At 49.5% G+C, this 25425-nt stretch overlaps 1 protein-coding gene across 5 annotated transcripts in view; it reads left to right on the top strand.

Moving 5' to 3' along the window:
* The window catches only part of ZFAT (zinc finger and AT-hook domain containing), a 286570-nt gene that overhangs the window by 241324 nt on the left and 19821 nt on the right, over nucleotides 1-25425 (top strand). For all 5 annotated transcript variants that reach the window (XM_047841895.1, XM_047841893.1, XM_047841894.1 and 2 more), the window contains 4 exons: nucleotides 378-516; nucleotides 10059-10177; nucleotides 17180-17306; nucleotides 19900-20030. In XM_047841895.1, the coding sequence (XP_047697851.1) occupies nucleotides 378-516; nucleotides 10059-10177; nucleotides 17180-17306; nucleotides 19900-20030 (516 nt within the window). The remainder of the gene's footprint in view (nucleotides 1-377; nucleotides 517-10058; nucleotides 10178-17179; nucleotides 17307-19899; nucleotides 20031-25425) is intronic.

Here is a 25425-nt window from a genome sequence, read left to right as displayed (position 1 = left end):
CCCCGGAAGACATTCACTTTAAAAAAAAAAAAAAAAGGAAAATGATAGATTGCTGTGTTCCTCTTATGTTATTTTCTTCTTGGACAAGAAGTGGACAAAATGAGAAATGAAAGCGACCACATTGAGCACAGACCCTTCCTACCCAGGGGACACCTTGTGCAATGACTTGCTTGGTCCCCGCCGAGGCAGGACTCAGCATCCCGACGTTGCGTTTTTCCCTGGAGCGCATCCTAGGGGGCAGCCTGCTCATCAGGCTTTGGGGGTGTCAGACACCCCGGGGTGGGGGGTCGGTGGAGGAGGACATTGGGGCAAGTTGCGCCACTTCCGCTTGGGGCTCGACCTCCCCTGGGGCTCACCTTCAGTCCTTGTCCCTACAGCCCTTCCGCTGTGCCCATTGCCATTACTCCTGTAACATATCCGGCTCCCTGAAACGGCACTACAACAGGAAGCACCCCAACGAGGAATACGCCAACGTGGGCACCGGGGAGCTGGCGGCCGACGCACTCGTCCAGCAAGGTAGGCAGTGTGCCCCTTGAGAGGAGCTGGGACGTCTTGCAGCTCAGCCCTGACCCCTGAGCATTTTGTTAGTTCCCTGTCGTCATGACTGTGCTCCACGTCCCCCGTTGGTATGTCTCAGCGTTACTTGCTGCCTCCATGGAAATCCAGGATGAGGAATCCTAATTTACCACCCTCCCCACGACGTTCACTTGCCAGCGCTGGCTGCCTTGTGTTCTTGGCCCGTGTACCTTCCTCCTGCATGAAAGTTCCTGCTCATGTGTACATTCTGTTGTCTCCCTCAGTGTAACTCCCAAGGGCTGTTTGTGGTCCAGCATCAGGTGGCCGGCCCATTTTGTTTTGCCCTGCTCCTGTTGGACATGGTAGGGTTTCCAGATTCCTCTTTTGTGGCAATTATGAATCATGCCGTGGCAAGCATATTTGTAGGTGAGCTTCTTTAGATTATCCAGAAATATTTATTGAGTGCTCAGATTGCTTATTCATCCTGAAAAGGATAAACCATTTAGAGCATTTAAACTGAACAGAATGGATGCAAACCTCTCATATTCTTGAAAAGCCTGAGAGGTGTTTTTTTTTGTTGTTGTTGTTGTTTTTTTTTTTTTTTTTTTTTGCTGCTTTTTTCAGTAAATGATCGCATATTCCCACTTGAGAAGGTTGAGCTCATGAGCTGTTGCCATACAGAGAAGTGCTGCTGTATTTATATCCGTGCCTCAGTAATTCAACTAAAAAAATGATTGCCGCATACAGTCCATCAGTTTTTACTACTTCCTGAGTCCTGTGACTCTTTGAAGCCAGAGACTGTTTTAGAAACCTGCCCCCAGTGAACAGAGATGCGGGCTGGCACTCCCGGCTGCAGGTGCGGGCGCTCCGAGGTTTCCGGTGCGGCGTGAAGTCCCCGCTCGCTGGGATTGCCTTGAATGAATCTTCATATAAAACAAATGAATTGACCGAATCCTTCAGCACTTTCAGTGACAGGGCTGATGTATGGAGGTAGATAACGGCATAAAAACTCAGGATAATTTTAGAGCCATCCATCAGGGGTAACGGGGAGTGTGTGCCTCGTGTTTTAATGACCGTTTCGTAGAGCTGAAGACCGGGATGGTGCCGTGGGGGGTGCAGGGGCCCTGGCTCGAGTCTGTGCTCTCTGCTCCTTGAGTGGTGCCATCGGGGCACGTTAACCAGCCTCTCCAGCTCAGGCCCTTCGCCTGACAATGGAGTCAATAGCAGCCTTCTCTCCTGGTGGCGGACGGGGTTACCTGAGCGAGCACCTGAGTGGCCCGCAATACATTTTCGTACTTGTTTCCTTTTTCCTGAAAACATCTACGCCCTCTAGAGCTCTAGAGCCATTGCATCATTTTTGATGCCCCCTGCCCCCCACCCCGCCCCTCCTGCCCCGGTCCAGGAATCACAGAGGAGAGAACCGATTGCCTTAGAGTCACAGCAGATTGCTCGAGAAGCAGGCTAGACATTCCTTTTATTATCCTTCGCGCTGTTGGGTTGGATTGGCAGGAAATAGACCTTTACTGCGGCTGTTGGGACAGGCATGGGGCTCTGATTGATGACACTATCACTGCTCTCTGCTTCCAAACTTTCATCATCGCCTTGCGGAGAATGTGCCGGTGCCGAACTGTTTCCTGCCCTACGTTTTCAGTTACCTTTCTAAGACGCTCTGTCATCCGTTGGCATTCCCTGACAGGGTCTGCCGGGTTTTAATTTTTATCTTCGCAGGGGCATTTTTGGTGTCTTCATGTATACATATACATGCGTATATGTATATATGTGTATGTGTATATATATACACGCGTACATATGTACACACACACACACACATATTTCCAGTGCCCCCTTCAAGGGACAAACTGAGGAAGGAAACAACTAGATGCCTCTCTTGGCTCATAAGAGACATTACACCATTGTATTTTGGCGGGAGAATAGTCTCTGAAATGAGACAGCTGGTTGAGTATGAACACAGGTTAGGATCTTTAAGAGCACGATGCTCCCACTGTTCCTCTGTCTGAGAGCAGGCAGGAAAATGGAGGGACAACATGGGATGCACACAGTTGCTGTGTTCGGAACGCTGGGTGCTTGGGTACCACTGGAAATTTTCGTCTTCTTTTGATTAATTTCACAGAATTCTCCCCAACCTCTCCCCACCCCCCACACTTGGTTTTGTTTTTCTCTTCTAGTCCCTCATCAAAAAATATCTTCATGGGACTTACTAACTTCTTGTTTTGGTATAGAGAAATATGTGTTAGAGTAACGTGACAACAAGCTGTGAACAAAATGTACCCTTCTCAGAGTGGTGTTACGGCTTCCCCACAGGGGAAGGGACTCCTTGTCCATCAGCCCAGCGTAAGCAGTGCCATGCTCTGACACAGGCAAAGCCATCAGCTGTGGGCAAAGGTTCTCTTACCTACGATGCTCAGGGATTTGGGAAGGATGTCCACGCGTGGCACTGTGCAGGAGGTAGGGAGGAAGGCCTAAAAGGCAGAGATGTTTCCAGGTCAGACTTTTCTGTTCCTTGCCGGTTTCTGGGGGAAGGTTCCCCGGTGGTCTCCGTGGAGTCGGGGTGATTTTCAGTGGGCTCCCGAAGGCCTCTGGAGTGGCGGCTGCTCAGGCGTCCACCCGTCGTGTTCTGTAAATGTTTACCAACGGGCTGTCTCAGGGGCAGGGAGAAGGGAAGCTGGTTTACAGCGTTCGCCAGCTTCTGTAGTGGAAATGGTTGTGCTGTGGCCAATTTTAAGCTATCAGTGTGATGTCACTGAACTGGACGGAGATGCGCACAGCGGCTTGCGAGCTGGTGGCAGCTGGCTCCCGCCCGCCACTGGTCCCCAGGGCACAGGGGTGACGATGGCACCCCTTTGGGACCCACAGTCCCCTGAGAACTCTGGTGCGTTTCGGTAATGAGACTTGCCCGGAAGGCCGTGTCGATGTGTTACTACTCCCTGCTTATATTTGGTGTTCTTCTGATACTTCGAAGGCAGATTGGACAATCTCTTGCTAATTTTCTTAGCCCGTCGCTTGTTCGTTAATATGGGCGTGAGGCATTTTCCCACACAAACACACGTTTTCACGTCGTGTGGCTGCAGCGGGCCCGGCCCTGTTTCCTCTCGGAATCTGCCTGAGTTAGTAGCTCAGGGGCCGCTTCCCTAGGTCTCGGCCTGGGGGCTGGCTTCGCTTCACAGGCCGTTAGCTCCGTCCTGAGCTCACCGCAGGACACAGGTGGGACTGGCAGGCTGCCTACTTCCCAGTGACCTCAGAGCGGCCCCGCAGGTCACTCCAGGTCACTCCAGGTTATTGGCGTGAGCACAGGCATGGGAGTCCGGGGCCCGGAGCCGGGGTGGCCGATCGCCGTGGCGCTGGGACGACTCGCTTAACTTCTCTGAACGTCGTGTTACGTGTCTTCGAAGACGAGGTGCTGATACTGCTCAACAGCAGTTGTAGAGATTAGATCTCACTCTCTAAGGTCCCAGGAGGTGCCTGACACGTAGTGCTTGATAAATGGTTCAGATTGACTGTCGTGTTTATTCCCACGTTCCTTGGTCACCATGTGTCTCTTGTGCTCCTAGTGTGCCCAACATTGTGCTGGACCCTGGGATGTGGTGGCCTTTATGGTGTTGTGGCCTGGGCTGCGGACGAAGGCTGGGAAGCTCCTCCAAGGCCCCGTGTTCTGGCTGTAACAGAATGCGTGTTCCTTCCAACAGTTACCCACGCTGCTCACAGGAGGAGAGTTCGCTGCTTCTCTGTGGTGCTGACCCTTCTCCCCGGCCCCACTGTTCGAGGGTCATTGAGGCTGGGGTGGCGATTGGGATGAGGGGCAGCGGGAAGAGCAGGGCTCGAGGAGAAGGCTGCGTTTGCAGCATCTGCTAAAATCTTGGCGTGATTTTGAACTACCCTAATAGAAGAGTGTAAAAGTATGTGCATACGCACCTTGGATAGAGATCCATACCTTGGCTTTTCACACCAAATCCAGGGCAAAGAGCACAGAAGAAAATCCAGAAACTACCAGGTTACACAAAAGTCATTGATTTGATTTGGAGACATTTTAATTTTAAAATTGTTTTTATTAGGGCCCGGATTCCATACCTGACTGGCAGGTGCTTCCAGTGATGTGATGTCATCGCACCGTGTTATTGCTCTGCGTTCCTTTCTCTCTCAGAGGCCCTGTGAGGTCGGCGTCGTCATTCCTGTTTTCAAGAGAGGAAACACGGGTGGGAGAGTGGTCAGCCCAGGCCACAGAGTGGGCGAGGGCCCAGCTGGTCCCCCCTGAAGCTTGTCTCACATTTGCACTTGTTAGGGAGGAAGAGGAGGAGGAAGCATATGGTCCTGTTCTGGGACAGTGATTGGCTCGCATTCCATAGTGGTCACATGATCCTGTGTCAGAGGGTCTCGCACACACAGGCTGCCGTTTACTTTGAGTTTTTTTGTCTCCAGGTCTAGTTGCTGATCTAGCTGCTGATCTGCTGATCTGGGGTTTGAGAGAGATCCAGGTAGTGTTCTGACAGCATGCTGTGTGACCAGGGGCCTCCACATCATGCTTGCATAGGATTTCCACTAGATTGCTGTCCTGGGCGCGTTTCCTCGTTCTGGGCTGGGGCTCTGCCGGGTCTCAGGACAGGCACTGGATTAAGAGACAGCAAGAAGTGGGGATTTTAACAAAGTCCGGGTCCACATTTTGCTTCCTAATATTGTACCATCACATTGCTCTGTATCCAGTTTCCTTTGATAATTAAGCTCATTTGTCACAGTTACTGTCTAGCTGCTTGTATCAGTTTCTTACCGCAGCTGTGACAAATGGACACAAACTTGCTGGTGGGTTAAAGCAACACAGATTGATTATCTTAAGGTTCTGAAGGTTAGAGTCCAAGACGGGTGTCACAGGCTCAGGTCGAGTTTGCTAACACGTATGTATTCCTTCTGGAGTCTCCAGAGGAAAGCCTGTTCTCTTGCCTGTTCCAGCCTCTAGAGGCGGCTCACATTCCTTGCCTCAGCCCCTTCCTTCTTCCACTATCACGGCCGCCAGTGACAGTAGAGGCTTCTCTGTGACCTTCCTTGTGCCTCTTCTACAGGAGGACCCTTGTGATTACATTAGTCCCGCCTGAATAATCCACGCCGATCTCCCCGTCTCAGGAGCCTTGATGAATCACGACCTCAAAGTCCCTTCTTGCCACACGAGGTGACCCTCCCATGTTGCAGGGATCAGGATGTGAACCTTTCTTTTTTCTTTCTCTGTGTTTATTTATTTTTCATGGTAATGAAAACCTCACACACCTGTCTTTGTTGTGTATCCGGGCACATTCCATTCCAGACCGTCAGCTCCTGGGGGCCAGGACCCCCACCTGTTTAGTGTGGGCTCACGTGCCCCTAGGGCCTAATCCAGTTTACAGACAGGTCCCCACTGCTTTTTTTTTTTTTTTCCAGCTTTACTGAGGTATCGTTCACAAAGCTGTAAGATATTTAGGATTCTCATCATCCAGTCGGCTGACACATTCATCACCTCACACACTAATCCTTTGGCTCTTGTTGAGAATGTGTTAGTTCTACCCTCTTAGCAAGCTTCAGCTATCAGCTGTGGTTACCGCATTTCACATCCGACCCTCAGACCTTAATCATCTTATAACTGCCAGTGCGCACTCTCTTACCAGCCTCTCCCTGTCTCCCGTGGTCCCCCGCTCCTGGCAACCCCTTTTCTAGTGTGTTTCTATGAGTGTGACTTTTTTGGTTTTTGTTTTTGATTCCCCCTATAAGTGAAATCGTACAGTATTTATCTTTCTCTGTCTGACTCATTTCACTTAGCGTAATACCCTCAGGGTCCATCCGTGTTGTCAAAACTGGCAGGGTTTCCTTCCTTCTCATGGCTTACTAATACTCCTGTGTGTGTGTGTGTGTGTGTATACACACTACATCTTCTTTACCCACGTGTCTACTGATGGGCACAGGTTGTGGTCATATCTTGGCTATTGTAAATAATGCTGCAGTGAACATGAGATTGCAGATACTGCTTTGATACTCTGTTCTCATTACCTTTCCATACAAACCCAGCAGCGGGATGGCTGTATCATAGGGTGGTTGTATTTTTAACTTTTTGAGGAACCTCCACACTGCTTTCCAACGTGGCGGAGTTTACATTCCCACCAGTAGTGCACAAGGATCCCCTTCCCTCCAGGATGTGAATATCTCTGGGCGTCCATTATTCTGTCTACTGGAGTGCCTTTGTTAAAGTTACGAGCTTTAGCATTTCATCTTAGAGGAAACAAAGGCCCGGAGTTTCAGGAAGTGGCTCCTGGGTCATGTCAGTGCCAGCTCCAGGTACCTGACTGCCCAGCCTCACGTTCCGCACCACCCTGGGAGTAATGTTATTGGAGATGAAATTGAATTTTCAGTAAGGTCACCCACCACAAAGGAGCGCAGATATTTTAATGCCTAAGACTCTTCCAGAATACATTGCATTCCAAAAAGAGCAAAGGTGCCATGATCGATTTTTAAAATCGTTCCTAACGTCCTGTGCTCTTGCCTGGTTCATCACGCCTTCTGAGGAAACTGCAATTTTGGGGTTGGCCGTTCTCATGGTGTGCACTTTATACACCAGGGCCACAAGTAAATTCGCCACATCTCCCATGACCTTTATTGTGCATTGCCTAAGAACGTAATGAATTGAACTGGAAATTAATTTCTCTCGGCTTTGATGCCAATTAAGTGGTCGCATTCTGCATTTAGTCTGGGTCACATGCTTCCAATGTATTGTTCTTTAATTAAGGGCAGTGTGGCAAAGGTTGAGGTTTTAATTAATGCGGGGCATTAGCATATTAATTTTAATTTAAACATAATATAAGGATGTTTTTTCTCCTTAAATTAGTTTCCATTTAAGAGCACCCCGAAAGGAGTCTTTAATTCCATTTAGGTCGCTTTTGTTTGCTGCCTCTTGCTAAGTCTCTACAGGAGGACCTATCTCACTTGAACCAACTGAAAAAAGGCAGAGGTCCTCACATCTTGGAGAGCTTTAAAAAAGGTGATCCTAGGAAAATACATCATTTTAGATGATTAATAAGTGATAACAAAGGAAGCTAAAATCTAAGTTAATTCTCAGCTAGGTAGGAAAGAATAAGCCCATTTCGTTTGGCCTAAAAAAAGAGTGCACAACGTATAAGTTTTGGAAAACATAAGCCCCTGTTTGAGCTGCCTCCTCTGTAGAGTGTTCTGGAAGTTTATAATTTGGTGTTGCCAGTCTTTCTGCTGATTCTGTCCTGTCTCTGTTGGGCCTGCTGTGCTCTCCTGCGCCCTCCCAGCGTGGCGAGGCTGTAAAGCAGTGAGTTGAAGGCGCGAGGGGACGTGCTGTTGGCCATCTGGGTTGGCCTCCTTTTCTGCCCATGACTGTGTGGGGAATCAACGCACCACCTCAGGTTGTATACAGGAAGCCCCAGTTACAGAAGAGTACACTGTCAGATTCCACTGACTTGGAATTGATTCCGAAAATCAAGCACATCATACTTGCGTCTGGGAGATGCTTCAATTACGTTCCGCGTCTTCATGAGATTTGCCTGTTATTATGCAATTTGTCAAGACAGCCTCGTCATCAGTACAGAATTCCTCTTCTCCCTCCTCAGTACCCCAGTGAGCAAGAAATAAATCTCTGACCCTGGGCGGGTGCAGGAGAGCACAGCAAGTCTGATGGAGACAGGGACAGAGACAGCAGAAGGACTGGCCGTAGACCCCATGACACCAGGTTTGCCAAGAAGGGAATGAGCTTGGTCAATGCCAGAGACAGAGAAAGGAGAGACTGCGGGAAGGGTGGGGAGGAGACAAGGCCAGAGAGAAGGCAGGAATAAGATCACACAGGGGTGATCAGTGTCACAGGGGTGACAGTAAAGTCGTGCAGGCTACCTCTTGGAGCTGGCATTTTATTCTGGGTCTGATGGAAGGTTCTATACCTATGAGGGATGTGATTTAGTTTATTTTTAAAAGCCCATTCTGGGGGCGCCTGGGTGGCTCAGTCGGTTAAGCAGCCGACTTCGGCTCAGGTCATGATCTTGCGGTCCGTGAGTTCGAGCCCTGCGTCGGGCTCTGTGCTGACAGCTGAGAGCCTGGAATCTGTTTCAGATTCTGTGTCTCCCTCTTTCTGACCCTCCCCCGTTCATGCTCTGTCTCTCTCTGTCTCAAAAATAAATAAGTGTTAAAAAATAAATTAAAAAAAAAAAAGCCCATTCTGTGGGCACCTGGATGGCTCAGTCAGTTAAGCGTCCCAGCTTCGGCTCAGGTCATGATCTCACGGTTTGTGGGTTCGAGCCCCACATCAGGCTCTCTGCTGTCAGCACAGGGCCTGCTTGGGATTCTCTGTCTCCCTCTCTCTCTGCCCCTCCCCCACACTCTCTCACTTTCTCTCTCTCAAAAATAAACCTTAAAAAAATTCAAAAGCCCGTTCTGTGTGCGGGGTGGAGACTAGACCGACGGTGGCTGCAGGAAGACCAGCTGTGCCCACGACGCCACCCCGGCTTGGCTTGGGGTGCTGGCCTGATGGTGCCAGTGGGTACCCTGACTCTGGCCTGCTAATCCTGCTAATCGTTTGTGTGGATTTGGAGACCTGGTGCCGGGACAACTCCCTCTGAGGCTAGAGTTCCTGAGGCTAGAGTTTGCTTCTTTTTTCTTTTTTTTAAAACTTTTAAAAAATGTTTATTTTGGGGAGAGACGGAGAGACAGAGCGTGAGCAGGGGAGGGGTAGAGAGAGAGGGAGACACAGAATCTGAAGCAGGCTCCAGGCTCCGAGCTGTCAGCGCAGAGCCTGATGCGGGGCTTAGACTCACGAACTGTGTGATCATGAGCTGAGCCGAAGTCGGACGCTTACGTGACTGAACCACCCAGGCGCCCCTAGAGTTTGCTTCTGAATTCACAGCCTGTGAAAAGTGATTTTTGTCCAGTCACTAATTTAGTTGCTGCTCTTGATAGAATTTTAGAAAGATAGTCTTTTGTGTCACTCTGAGGGGTTTTTCTGTTGTATGTCTTTTTACCTAGAGCTGTACATGCTCTTAAAGCATCCGCGCCTCCCACAACACGTGTAAGATTTTATAGCGGCGTTTCACTTGGTCTTTACTGGGAAATCCAAATGGGGATTTATACAAATGGCTCAGCTTTTGGTGTGAAGGAGCCTGGCTCTTGGTTCATGTTTTGGGACACAGGCGGTTGAGGAAAGCAGCCTTGTCCTTCAGTAACTTGTTATTTTCAAATGAAAACAAAAATGAAAGAATGGTTGAGGCCACCTACTCACTTGGCCACAGGAATTCTGTTCCTCCGGCACCGAAAATATGACGTCTATATTAGACTTTCTGCAATGCTCGTTGGAAAATGAAAAGAAGTACGTTAAGCTTTAGAAATGTCTGCCCTGAAAAACATCTGTGCTGTCGCTGTTCTGTTCTAGTACGGAGGGGAGCTGGGACTGGATGTAAGTACTGGAGACAAACAGTGTGTTCCCTGGAGTTGAGGGGCGGGAGGGAGGCGCCCTGGGGCCCTTTTATGTGCTGCGAACGCTCCTCTTTCCTCTGTGCCTTCAGGTGGTTTGAAGTGCCCTGTGTGCAGCTTTGTGTATGGCACCAAGTGGGAGTTCAACAGACACTTGAAGAACAAGCATGGCCTGAAGTTGGTGGAAAACGAAGGAGATCCCAAGTGGGAGGTAACTTTTTAAAGTACGGTATTGATCTTGACATTTCCAGATGCGCATGACAGATGGAGCAGGCGTGGGTCCTTCTCAGAGGATGGGGTTTTCTGGTCGGGAAGCTAGGAAGTCTTTTCGAATCCCGTCTCCTGCCTGAGGGGTGAGACCTGGGCTGTGCATGTTAAATTCGTGCCCGGAGTTGAGTTTAGACCATTTTGTGAATGTCTGTGTTGGTGTCACTGGCACTTTCACTTCTGTGACTCACCAATCCAGAGTTTCAACTATTGCATCTGAAAAAAGAGCGCAAGGCAAGGAATATGTTGTGAGTCCTCACCAGGAGAACCAGGAAGGTCTCCGTCTTCTGAATCTAGGCCCTACTGTCCTGTTCCTGAAGGCCTGTGCTCCCTCCCGCCATCTTTGTTTTACCCTCGGGGTTAGAACCAGTCACTGGCTGGAAACACATCTGTGTTCTCAAAGCCAGTAGCTCTCTTTTCAAGTACCAAGTGTCACGACCACGGACTTATTGCAGTCTCTCCCTAAGGCGGGGTTTCCTGATCTCAGCACTGCTGACATTATGGTCTTCCACAGTATCATCACTTGTATATAGAGACTGTTCTGTGCATGTCGGGATGTTTGGTGGCATCATGGACCTCCACACACCAGATGTCAGTGGCATCCCCCGTTTTGACAACCAAAAACGTCATGGACATTGTCAATGTCCCTGGAAGTCAAAGTCACCCCCACATGAAAACCACTTATCAAAGGACTTTCTGGAGGACCATCAGAGTATCCAGGGGCTAAGAGTAAGGGCTTTGAAAAAAAAATCATACGTCATGACAATGTGTGAAACATTCCAGAATGCAAGGGAACGATAGTTCGATAGGAGGGAATCTTTTAATATAATCCATCATAAAATAAAACTAGGGAGAAAAATGAAATGATTATCTTCACATATTCAGAAAAGGCACTTGACGAAATCAAGCCTCTGCTGATTAAAAATAGTCAATAAAGTACAATTGGCTGGGTACATCCTTAAGACAAAAACAGTCTATACATGCATCTCAGTCCCAAAGCCGGTGTCTTCTTACTTGGTGAGAAAACACTGGAGGGTTTCTTGGTTGAATCAGGAAGAAGACAAGGATGTCCCAGAAGCTCTGGGACTTAGGTCACCAAGTCTTTAACGTCAGTTGGGATGCATCAGCCAGTGTGTTGGACAAGACAAAGTAAATGGTGACATTAAGAATTGGAAGAGAAGAAATCAAGTTACCTGTATCTGAAGATGACAGGATTCTGTTTTTGGAAAATCCAAAAGAGTGAATGAAAGACTACTGCACACAATAAGCATCAGATCGAACCATAAACATAAAATAATGAATAGCTTGCATGTAGAGAGAGGCAAGAGCAAAAAGATTTGAGATTTAAATGTAAAAACAGTGAGATTTGGGGGCGCCTGCATGGCTCAGTCGGTTAAGCGGCCGACTTCGGCTCAGGCCATGATCTCACGGTTTGTGAGTTCTAACCCTGCGTCGGGCTCTGTGCTGACAGCTCGGAGCCTGGAGCCTGCTTCCGATTCTGTGTCTCCCTCTCTCTCTGCCCCTCCCCTGCTCATGCTCTGTCTCTCTCTGTCTCTCAATAATAAATAAACGTTAAAAAAAATAAAAATAAAAAGACGGTGATATTTTAGGAATACCAGAAGAAGAACCTGAGTGAATGAATTCATTTGTAAGTTCAGGGTGTGGAGGGCTTTCCTAACTATGCCTCAGAATCCAGATTCACTACAGGGAGAGATTAAGAACAATTGGCCACATGAAAAAATTTTAAAAAGACTTATGGAAAAGAACTCATGAACAAGGCGAAGAGACCGACAGATAACAACGAAAGAAAATATTTTCAATCATACCGTGGAAAAAGGACAAGTGCTTTTACATTATGAAATCTTTTTAAAAAATAGTGATCAACAACCCAGTAGGCAAGAGATAAAGGTTCATAGAAAAAGAAATGCAAATGACCTTCAATATCTGAAAATGTGATCAATCTCACACATAAGGCATGTTAATTAAAACTGGAACAGGATGCCTGGGCAGCTCAGTCGGTTAAGCATCTGACTCTTGGTTTCGGCTCAGGTCATGATCTCACAGTTTGTGGGTTTGAGCTCTGCGTCGGGCTCTGTACTGACATCGTGGAACCTGCTTGGGATATTCTCTCTTTCCCTCCCTCTCTGTTCCTCCTGTGCTCGCTCTCTCACGCTCTCTCTCTCAAAATAAATAAATTTTAAAAACTTAAAAAAAAAACTGGAGAGAGAATTTCTTACCTATTAGAATCCAGAATTTGACATCCTGTCTGTTGGAGAGGCTGAGGGGAAAATGCACTCTCACGCGTTGCTGGTGGGAATGCAAAATATTACTACCTCTACGGAGGGGAAATTAGCAATATCTAGTAAAATCACTTGTGCATTTCTTTATCCATTAACTAAACAATTCCACTGCTAGAAAACTACCCGAAAGTAATACTGACAAAAAAGAGAAAAGGTGTCTGTCTGCACAAGGTTGTTTACTGCAGTCCTGTTATACATCGTAGGTCCAGATAAATGAATAGATTGCGTGTGTTTGTATACACACCAACAGATAGATTCAGAGCCGATTCCAGACATGTGCCCACACACAGCTAGTTTACATACCTGTGCTCCTTAGAAGCCTTTTGTGCTGAGAGAGCCCAGAAGCAGTGGCACCCCGTGGCCGTGAGCACATGGGGACCTAGATCTCGGTTTCTGATAGGATTCTCCAATAAAAGGAACCAGGGTCCTTTGAAAAGTGGTTGATTCCAGGGCCGAGGCAGAAAATATATAAGCTGATCCTAGAGTATTTTGTGGTCCTAGAAAGTAGCATCTTGCATCTTTCCCAACCCCCCAGAAAGGTGGAGGCATGTCAAAGGACAAGAGACCACCAATGGCCAGAGTGGGAACAACTTGAATAACAAAGCAAACAACGGTAGCGTTGTGCTACAACCCAACAGATAAGATAATATCTGTGAGTCCATACTGATATAAATGGATGGTGGGGAAGGAGCTCTTGTTCCACATGGGAGAATTCTGAACAATACATGTAGAAGGAATGAGGGAAGTGGAATTCCCCTTAGAACACTGCAGTAATCATTGCTGCAGACAAACCCATCCATGAACGCTACAACTAGTAGACACAACTTAAGGAAAAACAGACTACATAGCCTCAGAATCTCTGCCCCCAAGTATTTACTAGATCACAGAGGGAAAAGTAGTGTCTGTACAGTAGAGGCATCTGGCAGACCCGGGGCTAACCATGCACCCGGAAGTTCGCATCCTCAGGAGTCATGGTGACCTCGTGTGCCCCCGGATGTGATGATGAGAAGGACGCTCATTCTTCAGAAAAGCCTCAGCCTCCATCCAATCATGAGCAACTGTCACGTATCCAAATGATGTTGCTGATGTGTATGGTCATACACCTGACCAGTACTCCTCAAAGTATCATGGTCACGAAAGACAAGGGGAGACTGGAGAGCTGTCACCAGTCGGAGGAGACTGTGATCCGGCACTGGGTCCTGGGACAGAACCGGGACACCAAGGAGAAAACTGCCTGAAGTCTGCGGTTCATAGTATTTACCATACCAGCGTTACTTGTCGGCTTTGGTAATCGTCCTGTGGTTGTGTCAGATGTTAATGCGAGGGGAGGCTGGGGCAAAGGTGTATGGGCACTCTTCTGGAAGTCAAAAATAATTCAAAATAGAATAGTCAAAACAAAGGGGGGGATCTTTTGTGGAAGGGTAGGGACACACCAAGATGGAGAGGACAAAGAAATCAGCCAGATTCCTCTTAGCACATCCACTTGTGCAGATTTGATTCTGAAACCGTGGATGTATTTTATATAATATTAAAAAAAAATAACGTTTAAAAAATGCAGACCTTAAACGTTGAGAGTAAAGGGAAATAAATGCTTCTAACTGTATATGAAAACGGTGGCATAGCTACACAGAGGAACTATTCAGCAGTCTTTTAAGGCAGGAGTTCGCTCCTCCCTCGTGGGGCATAAGCTAAGGCGAAAAGAGCTGCAGAAACACTTACTCTGTTCAATTATTTGTTGTTGGGGGAGGGTTGATACTATTACTCTGAGGCTTTTGCTGGTATTTAGTAACTACAGCGAAGCACATCCAGCGTATCTCAGTCCGTGGGTTTATACTGATCCTGGGCCAGACGCTCAGGCACCTTGTAGGATATTAGGGCATCAATTTGGTAAGTAAAGACCAAGAGTCCAATTATTTTAACCATTTTCTGAACAAACTATATACCTCAGCATAACCACACATTTGATGAGGAGAAGCTCCTATTTATAAATTTTCCAGCTAACAAACGAAGATTGACAAGATCACCATTTTGCAATCCTCTCGTGATGTCACGGATCCAGCAAGTGGCTGACCGCTGCCTACTGACATCACAGAAGTAGTAGAGACACCCAGGCATCACGTGTCTCCTGCGGGAAGCGGACAACACAACCCTCGAAGCGTTCCTGCTCCAAAGGAAACCGGTATCCGATTGAGTTTCCACATCTGCCAACGGGCAGGAGACACGGTGGACAGAAGAGCACATTCAGGGATTCCATGGTGGTGTGATCAGCGAAGTCCAGACCGTTGGAAGGTCTGGAGACAAATGGCCCGCTTCCCCCAACAGAACTATAAATGGTGGTGGGGGGGGGGGTGGGCAGTTGGAATGGAGGGAGAACCTAGAAATTGAAGTCTTAGGAGACGTGTCAGTCAGTTCTAATCCACGGATTCAGTAACTCACATTTGGTTTGAAGAGTAAGTTTTAAGAAATGTGGCGACTGGGGAGGTTGAGGACACGGCCTGGATGTGTGGTCATGTTAAGGACTTACCATTGGGTGTTGGAGTGTCCCAGTGGCGTTGTGCTTATGTCTTCAAAGAGTTTCGTGTTCCAGGGATACGTTCTAAAATATTTGTAGATAACATGCTGTGACCCCTGCGTTTGCTTCAAAATAATCCAGTTGAAGAGTGTGGAGTGTGTTGGCACGGAGGGGAGATAAGGCCGGTCGTGAATTGATGATCATTCACGTTGGGTGACGTGTGCACGGAAGGCTCATCCCTCTGTTGTTGTGTATGTTTGAAATTTCCTGTGAGAACACGTAGGGTGTGTGTGCACTGCAGTCTGGCAGACTTGATGTCGAACCCTGGTGCCATCCCGTATAAATAAATGGCTGGACCGTGAACCGTTATTTACTTGATCTCAGTGGCCTCAGTGCCCTTATCCATGCAGTGAGGCTGGTAATACCCAGCAGGTCAAAAGGATTGAAAGACAAGATATTCAAAACGCTGAGGTCTGTATCTGGTCCCTGGGAGGCCCCCAGGGTTCGGCAGCTACTGTGGTTATTGGTGGGGGTGGTGGCATGTGTGGCCAACCTCACATCCTCATCGAGGGGAGAACGTATAGTCCTCTGGTGTTTCAAGTTCATGCCGCAAGGATTTGCTCTCTGTTCATAGGGATTGGAATGCCATTTCTTGACCTAAAACCCACGTCTCCTGGTCAGTTAGTGCTTCCATAAGTACGCGTGGTCATGGCCCTCTGCTCCGAAGGCCGTGCTTCTTGCAGATGCCAACACGTTACGCAGAGCGTCGAATCCGACACAGCTCGTTGGCACAAAGCCACGTACTCGACTCCAGAAGCAAGACAGAAGAGCAGCCAAGAAGCCGGTCTCAGGTGCTGGGTTACCTGTGGGGTGACGAGCTGCCTATGCCACTGGTCGGGTCCTCCCCACTTGTGGTTGGGACGCAGAACCCCCCTCCCCCCATGAGAAAGAAGCCATCGTGCATGGGTCCTGTTTTTCACAGGCTAAGACGTTGCTTGGATCTAGCCATTGTCAGGCAACACGTGGCTTACCGGTAAAGGAAGTAGGCTTTTTTTATTTTGTTCATCTGTGCATTCAACACATACTTATTGGGTGTCTGCTACAGGTCAGGCTGGAAACCCTGACATGAACTTGGCCCCTTGCCTGGAAAGGAATAACCACCTGGCATTCTGAGCTGTATCAGTTACCACGAAGTGCTCACGGAGCATGGGAACTTCAGCTCCTATAAATTTTGTGCAAGGCCCTCCCTTTTGTTCTTCTTTTTTGGTGCCGTTCGTGTTTCCTGCCTTCTAGCTCACCCACACTCCCCACCTCTTCCAGAAAGAGAGCGTTATTGATGCAGATTTCTTGTGGAAATTCTGTTCCTCCTCTTCTCTCCTTGGGGCACAAGGTACCTGTGAATGTCACTCCAGCCCCTCCCACCCTCGCGACTCCTGATTTTGCAGGTACATTTCCCGTGGTCTGTTGTTTATCGTATCCTTCATATGAAAATGAGAGTGGCCCGAATAGCCGAGGCTCCCTGAGCGCTGGGTGCCAGCACGTGTTCCGTCAGCCTGATGGCTCAAGGCCCCGGGCCCAAGCAGGTTCCGGCAGCACTGACAGCAGTGGGAGGAGACAACGGCACGTACAAGACTCTCCGCGCATGTCTAATCTCTAAATACGAACAGCACACTCCGTTTCACAGCGTCTTGGTGGGTCACCTGGGTGGCTCAGTCGGTTTAGCGTCTGACTTCTGTTCAGGTGATGAGCTCACGGTTCATGATTTCGAGCCCTGCGTTGGACGCTGTGCTGACAGCTCAGAGCCTGGAGCCTGCTTCGGATTCTGTGGTTCTCTCTTCCCTGTTCCTCCGCTGCTTGCTCGTTCTCTCTCTCTCTCTCTCAAGAATAAATAAACGTTAAATAAAACAAAATAAATAAAATGAAATAATAAAATCGTCTTGGTATTTGCAAGGAGAAGTTTCCTTTTTGGGAAGTATGTTTTTATCGAACAGCGGATTTCTCAGGGACGCCAGGTGCATGAGGTGCCACAGGGGCTCCTCGTGCGTATTGATTTGGTCTCAGTACGTTACCCTGGGGCTTGTGGGTAAGTAACAGGTGGCCTTCTGGATCACTCAGATGATCTGTTTTCGTTTAGCCAGCAACAGAAGCCCCCGAGGAGCCCTCCACCCAGTACGTGCACATCACAGAAGCCGAAGAGGACGTTCAGGGCACGCAGGCAGCCGTGGCGGCGCTCCAGGATCTGAGATACACTTCCGAGAGCGGTGAGAGCTCGCGCTCGGTCCCCTTGCGCACCTTCGAGCTGCCTTCCAGCTGGTCTGCAGCAGGCAGGCGGAGTGAGTGAATCTGTGAGGGAGCGGTGTCCGTGAATCGGTCCCCTTCAGCATCCTTGGCCCACCATTTGGACCGCAGGGGGCCCCGCCGTCAGACCGGGAGGCCTCCGCCCCCTGATAGGAGCCCAGGAAGCTCAGCAGAGGCAGAACTTGATGGCCGTGCGGCCAGGCCTCCGCACGTACCGTGAGAAGAGGGCTTTGCTGTAAGTGGCCGGCTGAGCCCCGGAGCTGGGCCTGCCGTCTGGGTTTCTGTCCCATCCTTGGCTGCCTCGTGGGCCTGTCTCCCAGGGGGCTGGTTCCAGCTCCAGGGGCAGCGGCGGCCTCGCCAGGGCCGCCCTGCAGAGCTCCGAGCCCAGCATTGCCTGCTTCCCAGCCACCTGAAAAGCCCCGAAGCAGGATTTCTGTGTCAACAGTCATCACTCTGAAATGCCAGATCAGTTTTAAGTTCAAACCACTCTGCCAGCCTGGTGGTGATTGGGGCATGAAGCTTAGAGATGTTTTCCTAGCGCCCTGTCTAGCACACGAACCCCAGTTAATGTGTGACCATAGCCCGATTTGCATTCGGAGGAAGGCATTAAGTAGAGGCAGGATGGGAAATTGCCATTTTTTCCCAGTTCTTAAAGCCCTGAAGAGCAGGTTGTAGGAAGCCTGTGCGGAACACTCCTTGGGGCTGTTGCTTCGGGGCTGTGCTCACTGGGCCGCCAAGCTCGCGGGGACTCAGGAGACAGCAGACAGGGTGGCCCGGCCCTGGCTGATAAATGGGGCATCCAGAGCGGAGGCCCGGCCTGAACTTGTGCTTTCGTGTTTGGTGACTTCAGCAGTTGTTCAAGCTCTGGCCTTGGCCTGTCTGTCGTCATCCCTGACGCATGCACACACACACACACACACACACACACACACACCCCTTCTAAAGCCTCTCTGGGGTTTCTTCCTGGCACTTGGACTAAAGCTCAGACTTTGCACCCATGCAGCCAGGCTGGGCCGCTCTGGGTCCTGGCGCCCTGCCCTGTGTCGCCTGCCTCCTGTCTCTGTGCCTGCTGTCCTGCATGGGCTGTGCAGGCACGGCCTTCCTCTGTGCACCGCCCTGTGTGAACTCTGTTCCCTGCATGGTTTTTCTGGCCACCTGCCTGCACCTTCAGTGTTCAGATCATATGTCGCCTGCTCGGGACCCATGCAACGTTTCTGCTGTGTTCCCTGATTGCCCCCCAATACAGGACCAACCTGGTGTGGTGATAATTTGCTTACAAATCTGTCTCAGGAGCCCGTGAATCCCGGGAGGAGGGGAGAGAGTGTTAGATGGAGGCCGATTCCCTGCTGGGAGCCACGCTCCTGGTGACAGGCTTGATAAATGGTCACTGAGGGAGCAAGCGCATGAGGAATTAAACCTTACTCTAGCTCAGTAAGGTTTTCGGGTAAATGTTTTGTTTAGTCTTTGGATGTTCAGACTGGCTGGCTGCAAGGCACAGTTGATACATTTCCCTTAAGCAGAGAGTGTGTGTGCACGTGTGTCTGTGTGTGTCTGTGCTGGTGTCTTTGCATGCACATGTGTGTGCGTGTGTGTGTGTGTGTGTGTAGGGGAACGCCAGGGTGGTGCAATGTGAATACATACAAGTCGCTGACGCTGTCATCGCCCCAGTCCCATGCCAGTGCCTGCCCTCCACATAGCACACATCACGTTCCCCTCCTCCGTCTCTTACTGACGGACTCACATTGGGCCGTGGCCCAAGGAAAATGGGTCCACGGGGATGCAGACGTGCGCGGAGACTTGGTAACATGATGCTAACACAGAGATCATGCGGTAATTTCCCTTTTAGTGAGTTAGCGATCAGGGTCAGAGTGCCGTGTTCAGAAGAGTCACAGATGGCCAAGCAGATGGTGAGAGCAGGCAGGGTCTATACTCGTAGCTGCCCTGATGATACGGATTCCAATCTTCTGAGATGATTAAAATAGAACCCCAAGCTTAAACTGGTTTGGCATTCTGAAGCCTACCGGTTTCAATAATTGAGACATCCTTGGATGTTCTGTCCTAGCGTGTGTGATTTATTTGGCACGCTCTCTTGGCCACCTGCTGTGCGTGTGCTCACGGGACCCTGTTTGCGTTTGCTGTGCGGGCTGGGACTTCTCAGGGGTCTGTTTGGAGAAGCAGGCTTGTGTCACCAAGTGTGGATTCAGAGCATCTGGGCTTCAGCTCTGGCTTTGGGCTGTGACTGACCCAGTGACCCCAGGCAAGTCTCCTGTCTTTCTTGTGCAGAGGTAACCAATCCACGAAATGTGGGTGTCTCATCACAATGTCATCTCCCCACAGGATCGTTTGGGGTTTTGAGATGTTCTTATAGAAAGTGCTTTAAAGCTATCAAGGACCACACGGATTATTCTGTTGTTAGAGCGAGCGATTGCTGAGAACCCATGCCTCCCCCGAAGAAGACACCACCCAAGAATGGCCTCTGTTAAGGTCTAGTTTTGCACTCAGTGCCCTCCAGTGCCCCTGGGCTTAATGGTGTCCTGTTTGTTTCTTCCTTGTAAGGGGACCGACTTGACCCCACGGCTGTGAACATCCTCCAGCAGATCATCGAGCTGGGCACCGAGGCCCATGATGCCACCGCTGTGGCCTCGGTGGTTGCCATGGCTCCAGGGACAGTGACTGTCGTGAAACAGGTAAGGACCCTCCCCTGCCTCTTAAGTGTCATCCCCTCACACCGCCACACGCCCTCTCTCTCTCCTTCCCCGTGGGTTTTCAAGGCGTAATTTACCTACAGTGGGGTTTGGAAAGAGAGAGCTCAGTCTCACGCATTTCTTACTCTGCCTCCGATTATTATGGGCTCGTGTCTTCAGGAGCTCCGTGTGTGGAGGTATGTTTTAGGGGAGAGGAATAATACAGTTTTTAAAATTGTGGAAACTTCATTCATCTCTCTTCAGAGAATCCCAGAGTGAAAATGAGCAGATGTGGACACACTTGGACACATCTGTCACGAAAAGCAGCCTTCGGTGCCAAAGGCACCAGCGAGCAGAATGAGTAGGGACCGTGGGGACCGTGGGGACAGGCAGAGAAGCCAGGAGGGCTTCCCCGTGGACCCCATGGACCACGGACTGGCCATATTATATATGCGGCGTCACCTGGCCGATGGCTGAGCCAATGGGAAGGAAATCATCCGTTTTTGAATCACGGTGACTCTCCTTAATTGACAGTTAAACAGTTTGGCTCATTTCCACCCCCAGAGACCTTACCAGCTGTTAAAATGCAGTGTGTTTGGGAATTAGATCATCCTTTTGTTCTGTCTGTACCTATCTCTCTACTGCCTCTTGCTTTGTTTTACAAAAGATTTAGTCCAGCTTACCCAAGCACTTAAAAAAAGCAAAACAACAATAAACACATCAGACTCGGGCAAAGTTCAAGTTCACGGAGTAAGGTGAAATGCACACTGTAGAGTTTTATGCAGGTAACCGTTCCTGTAGCCGTTCATTCAGGAGGTACTTCGTAAACACCCCCCTCTCACTGGGCAGCATGCCTGGGGTTCCAGGGGAGAACCAGTGCCTGCCATCAACATGGTTACTCTCTCGTGGGAAAAAAGTAAGACACACATGAACGAGTGAGACACAAAGGGTGTCAGATGGCGAATAAGTGCGGAGGAGGAAAGTAAAGGGAGGAGGAGGCCTGTGGGCCCAGGAGTGTGCTTGGGGGCTATTTAGAAAGGACTGTCGGGTAGATTGCTGATGTTTGAGCAGAGCCCTGGGAGAGGCGTGTGTTATGGGAGGTATGCATGTTAGACTGTGAATTTGGTACTGAATCGTAGAACGGTAAAGCAGGAAACAGGCAACACGAACTTCATAGAAGGAGTGGGTTTTCTTGGCACAGACAAATAAAGATGTTTCTTAGTGCGGCTCTGACACGAGGACCCGTGGGTGCCGTGCCCCCAGCAGCCTCCCTTTGATAAATGGGAAGTATGCTTCCCGAGCTGTCTCCACGCCGGTGCCCCCAAGTGTGCCCAGGCCACAATGCAAAGCATGAAACCCAGGTGGCAGAATTCTCTGTGGAGTTAGTACGTTCTGGTTCGACTCCGGCTTTCCTGACCTGCAGACAAAACTCAGCATGTCTAGGTGAACGTGTGGACCGCGTATCCCAGAAACGCTCCTCGGTTGGTGTGGTTTCTCTCAACAAGATCCTGCACAGAAGTCGCGCAGTGGGATGTGGCGTTTCGGTCTGCAGGGCCCTGGCGCCGGTGGGTTGGGAACAGACCCGCACGCCTTGTTGCTAACCACTCTGTTAGCTTCCTTTTGTATTTACTAGGTCGCTGTCTTCCGACTGTCTTACTATAGCTTTTCTGAAACTGGTTTTCCGCACCGTGACCTGTGGAGTCCTCAGCTGGGCCTGGCGCTTCAGGAAGGGTCTGGCCGGTTTCCCTGCCAAATTCTTTTGAGAATTATAGGAAGGTGCTCCCGACGGTGATTTGCCACTGCTCCGGGACGCGATGTATGGAGCGTCGCAGGCAGTGTGGGATACAGCTTAGATGTGCTTCAAGGCGTCAGGCTGCCAGCACCACGTGGGATGAGGCAGATAAGCCTCCGGTCCGACCAGTGTAAACAGGTACAGTGTGTTTTGGTGGCAGAAAACAGTCACATCCTTTAGAGAATCTTGTGGTTTTTTGGAAACTCAGGGCGAGGAGGAGCATCCGTGTCCTGCACGGTCTGGAGCAGCTGCGTTTGGAAATGTTCCCCAAGAGTGTGTGTCCTCGTCACCATCCTGCCTGTCTGGCCTGGGACCTCGCTGGCTGGGGCTGTTGCTACTTAATGGGTGGAGGATGGACGGATGGACCGGTGAGCGGACAGCAAACACCCCCTCCTTTGGCAAAGGGGTGGCAGTGTGTTCAAGAATGCCCTCTGAACTCAGTTATCCTATCATTGAAATGTCGAGATGGCTGTTTTTAGTAGAGAAATTGGTGTGATATTTTTCTTCTTTTCTGAAACTCTGGTCTAGGATTTTTCAGCAGAGGAATTACCTCTGCATGACGAGTATGCTTGCACCACCGCGGTGTGGACTCTAGCGTACCTGTTGGCATAAAATATTCCCTTCCTTCCCCGTGCAGGGGACCTCGGTGCTGGGGATTTCGTCCTGCTGCAACCCAAAATAATAACACACGTAGTAGTTGCTCAGTGTATGTTTATTAAGTGGGATGGAGGGAGCTCTGGTTTTCACCTTTTGAATTATATCCCGTAGAACAGTACTGGAAAGGAAAAAGCAAGATCACCTTGTCAGTAAAGTGCATGGCATGTGTTGCAGAAAAAAAGGTTTTCAGGTTGCTACTGGATAGCTTATTTTGAGATCTTTTTCAGCTTTCCAGTTTTATACATATCTTCCACAGGGCCAAAAACATTCCGGGTTGTGTGTGAATAGATTCTGGAGGTTTAAAAATCTCAAGATTTCTTTCCCACGTGAAAAAATAGTTATATGCTCTGTTCCTAATTTTATTTTTTCCCAGTTTATTAATGTTGATTGAAACGATCTTTTCTTTACAATTTTTTTTTAACATTTATTTATTTTTGAGAGAGAGAGAGAGAGAGGCTGAAAGAGAGGGAGACACAGAATCTGAAGCAGGCTCCAGGCTCTGAGCTGTCAGCACAGACCCCGATGCGGGGCTCAAACCCACGAACTGTGAGATCATGACCTGAGCCAAAGTTGGACACCTAACCGACCTAGCCACCCAGGCGCCCCAGAAAGGATCTTTTCTATATGAAAGTGAATCAGCGATCATTGAAAGTGGTTAATTTCCAGTCTTTTTGGGTTTTCAGTTTCTGGGTTGAAAATACCGGCAGGCTTGGTGGGTAGGCTGGGGGTATTGGAAGCAAAGAGCTAAGAAAAAATGGTTTCTTGGGTTGCTTTCTTCTTGTTCTTAAATGAGACATGGAAAAGACTTCGCCCATAATTCAGACCGTTTAAATTTTCAGTTGGACACAGAAACATGTCCTCAACGATTTCCTGTCACATCTTTTTTCTCAAGTGTCAGCATTAGAAACAGATTCACGGGGATCGAGTGTCTCGAAGTGTTCAGGAGGACCAGTCCTTACGCGTACCGCACCAGCCGGGCCCGGGGAGATGCTCGAGAGCTTTTAGTGCAACTAATTGCATTTGTGAAGACCAGACAGCTTTCGATAAATAAATTGGTTTCTCCCCCCCCCACCCCCCCGCCGCCTTTTGTTAAATCTTGATTTAGGGTTTTATGAGGAGGAAATTTATCTTTGATTAATAAAACTGCCTTCAGTAGATGAAGGGTGAGACCTGCCGGCACAGGAAATATTAGCATAAGCATCTCTGAGTCAGTCAGTTACTTAAAGAAAAAACAGATGCACCACCACCACCTCTGTGGCTCATGGCTTAAATGCCCGTTTGCTGTTTCTCTGGATCAAAATGTATGTTCGAGACTGAAAGCTAACATTTTATGTACTGATGTACAGCATCCGCTTAGCAGACGGCCCATCTGCCGTGCACCCGTCACCGTGTGCGGCATCATGGTTCCCTCGCTCCTCTGGCTGCTGCTGCGACAAATGGCCCCCGAGTGAGTGGCTTCAGACTGCACAAATGTATTACCGAATAATTCTGGAGGTCAGAAGTCTAAAATGGATTTCACTGGGCCAGAATCAAGGCTTCGACAGCTGCGTTCCTCCTGGGAAGGATTCTCTCTCTTGCCTTTTCCAGCGTCTAGAGGCCCCGGCATCCCCGACCTGAGGCTCCCTTCCTCCACCTACAGGGCCAGCAAGGGCAGAGCGAGCCTTCTCACACCCCATCGCTCTGGCCTCTGCTTTCTCGCCTCGTTGCTTTCGCTCAGTCAGGCCCTCCTGCCTCCGTCTCATAAGGACCCTCGTGATTACATTAGGTCCTCCCAGATAATCCGGGATAATCTCCCTATCTCAAGGCCCTTGACTTAATCACATCTGCAAAGTCCCCTTTGTCCTGCAAGGTAACATTCTTCAATTCTGGGGATTAGGGCATGGACCTCTTTGAGGTGGGGGCGCGTTAGTCTGTCTACCATGCTGGGTTCTGAGGTTAAGATAGGTCCTGCTCTCAAGAGGCAGATAAACCTAGTGAAGGAAATGATTCGCTCTTTTATTCAGCAAGCACCCCTGAGCTGCTTCGACCAGCCTGGTGCTGTTCTTGGCTGTTTCACTGAACAAAACAAACGAATGGTACGCTTGAGCTTACTTTCTTTCTTTCTTTCTTTTTTTTTTTTAATTTATTTATTTTGGGTGGTAATGGAAACACAAGCGGGACAGGGGCAGAGAGAGAGAGGAAGAGAGAGAATCCCAGCATGGAGCCCAGCGTGGGGCTCGAACTCCTGAACCGTAAGATCATGACCTGAGCTGAAACCAAGAGTCTGATGCTCAACCGACTGAACCCTGCCCCCCCAGGCCCCCCGAGGAACATACCTTGTAATTGAGGGAGATAGCTAATGGGTACATGTACGATAAATAACATGGTATGTTGGAGGTGAAAGGGGAAAATAGAACCAGCAGAATTCAAGAGGTCTGAAAAATGCGGACCTTAAACAGGCAGCTCTACCCGAGAGTAATGAACGCCTTGGGGATGTCAGCCAGTGCCCCATGGGTGCTGTGGGAGCACCAGGGGGCTGCCCACCTTGAACCTGGGTCTGGGATAGGGGCACGTGTTGGGCAGAAAGGGCTTCATGGACGCCATGATGCCCGAAGGGAGTTCTGGACGGTAGCAGGGAGTTGGGTGGGCACGGGGCTCCGGGCAGAGGAGAGAGCAGGAGCTGGTGGTCAGTGCTGGGTGACTGGATACAGGGGGCGGGGGCAGGCGGGGCCCCACTTCAGTTGAATGATGGGCCCTCTTGCAAGCACCAAGTGGTGACAGAGGAGTCACTGCCCAGAAGGACCTCAGCCTGGTCTCTCCCTTCACTGTCCCTTCCCACTGCTCAAAGGCCAGCGAAGAAAGCCTGAGTCCAGACAGCCCACAGCTTCCTGTCACTTCTCGGAGCCAGATGTCCTTTCTCCATGGGCTTCTTGACCTGTGTTACCCCTCTTGAAGGCATGTTGGCATTTT

This window comes from Prionailurus viverrinus, chromosome F2, assembly GCF_022837055.1.
Source record: "Prionailurus viverrinus isolate Anna chromosome F2, UM_Priviv_1.0, whole genome shotgun sequence".
NCBI lineage: Eukaryota > Metazoa > Chordata > Mammalia > Carnivora > Felidae > Prionailurus > Prionailurus viverrinus.
The sequence above is the reverse complement of the archived record's forward strand: the minus strand, read 5'-3'. Positions and strand labels throughout refer to the sequence as shown.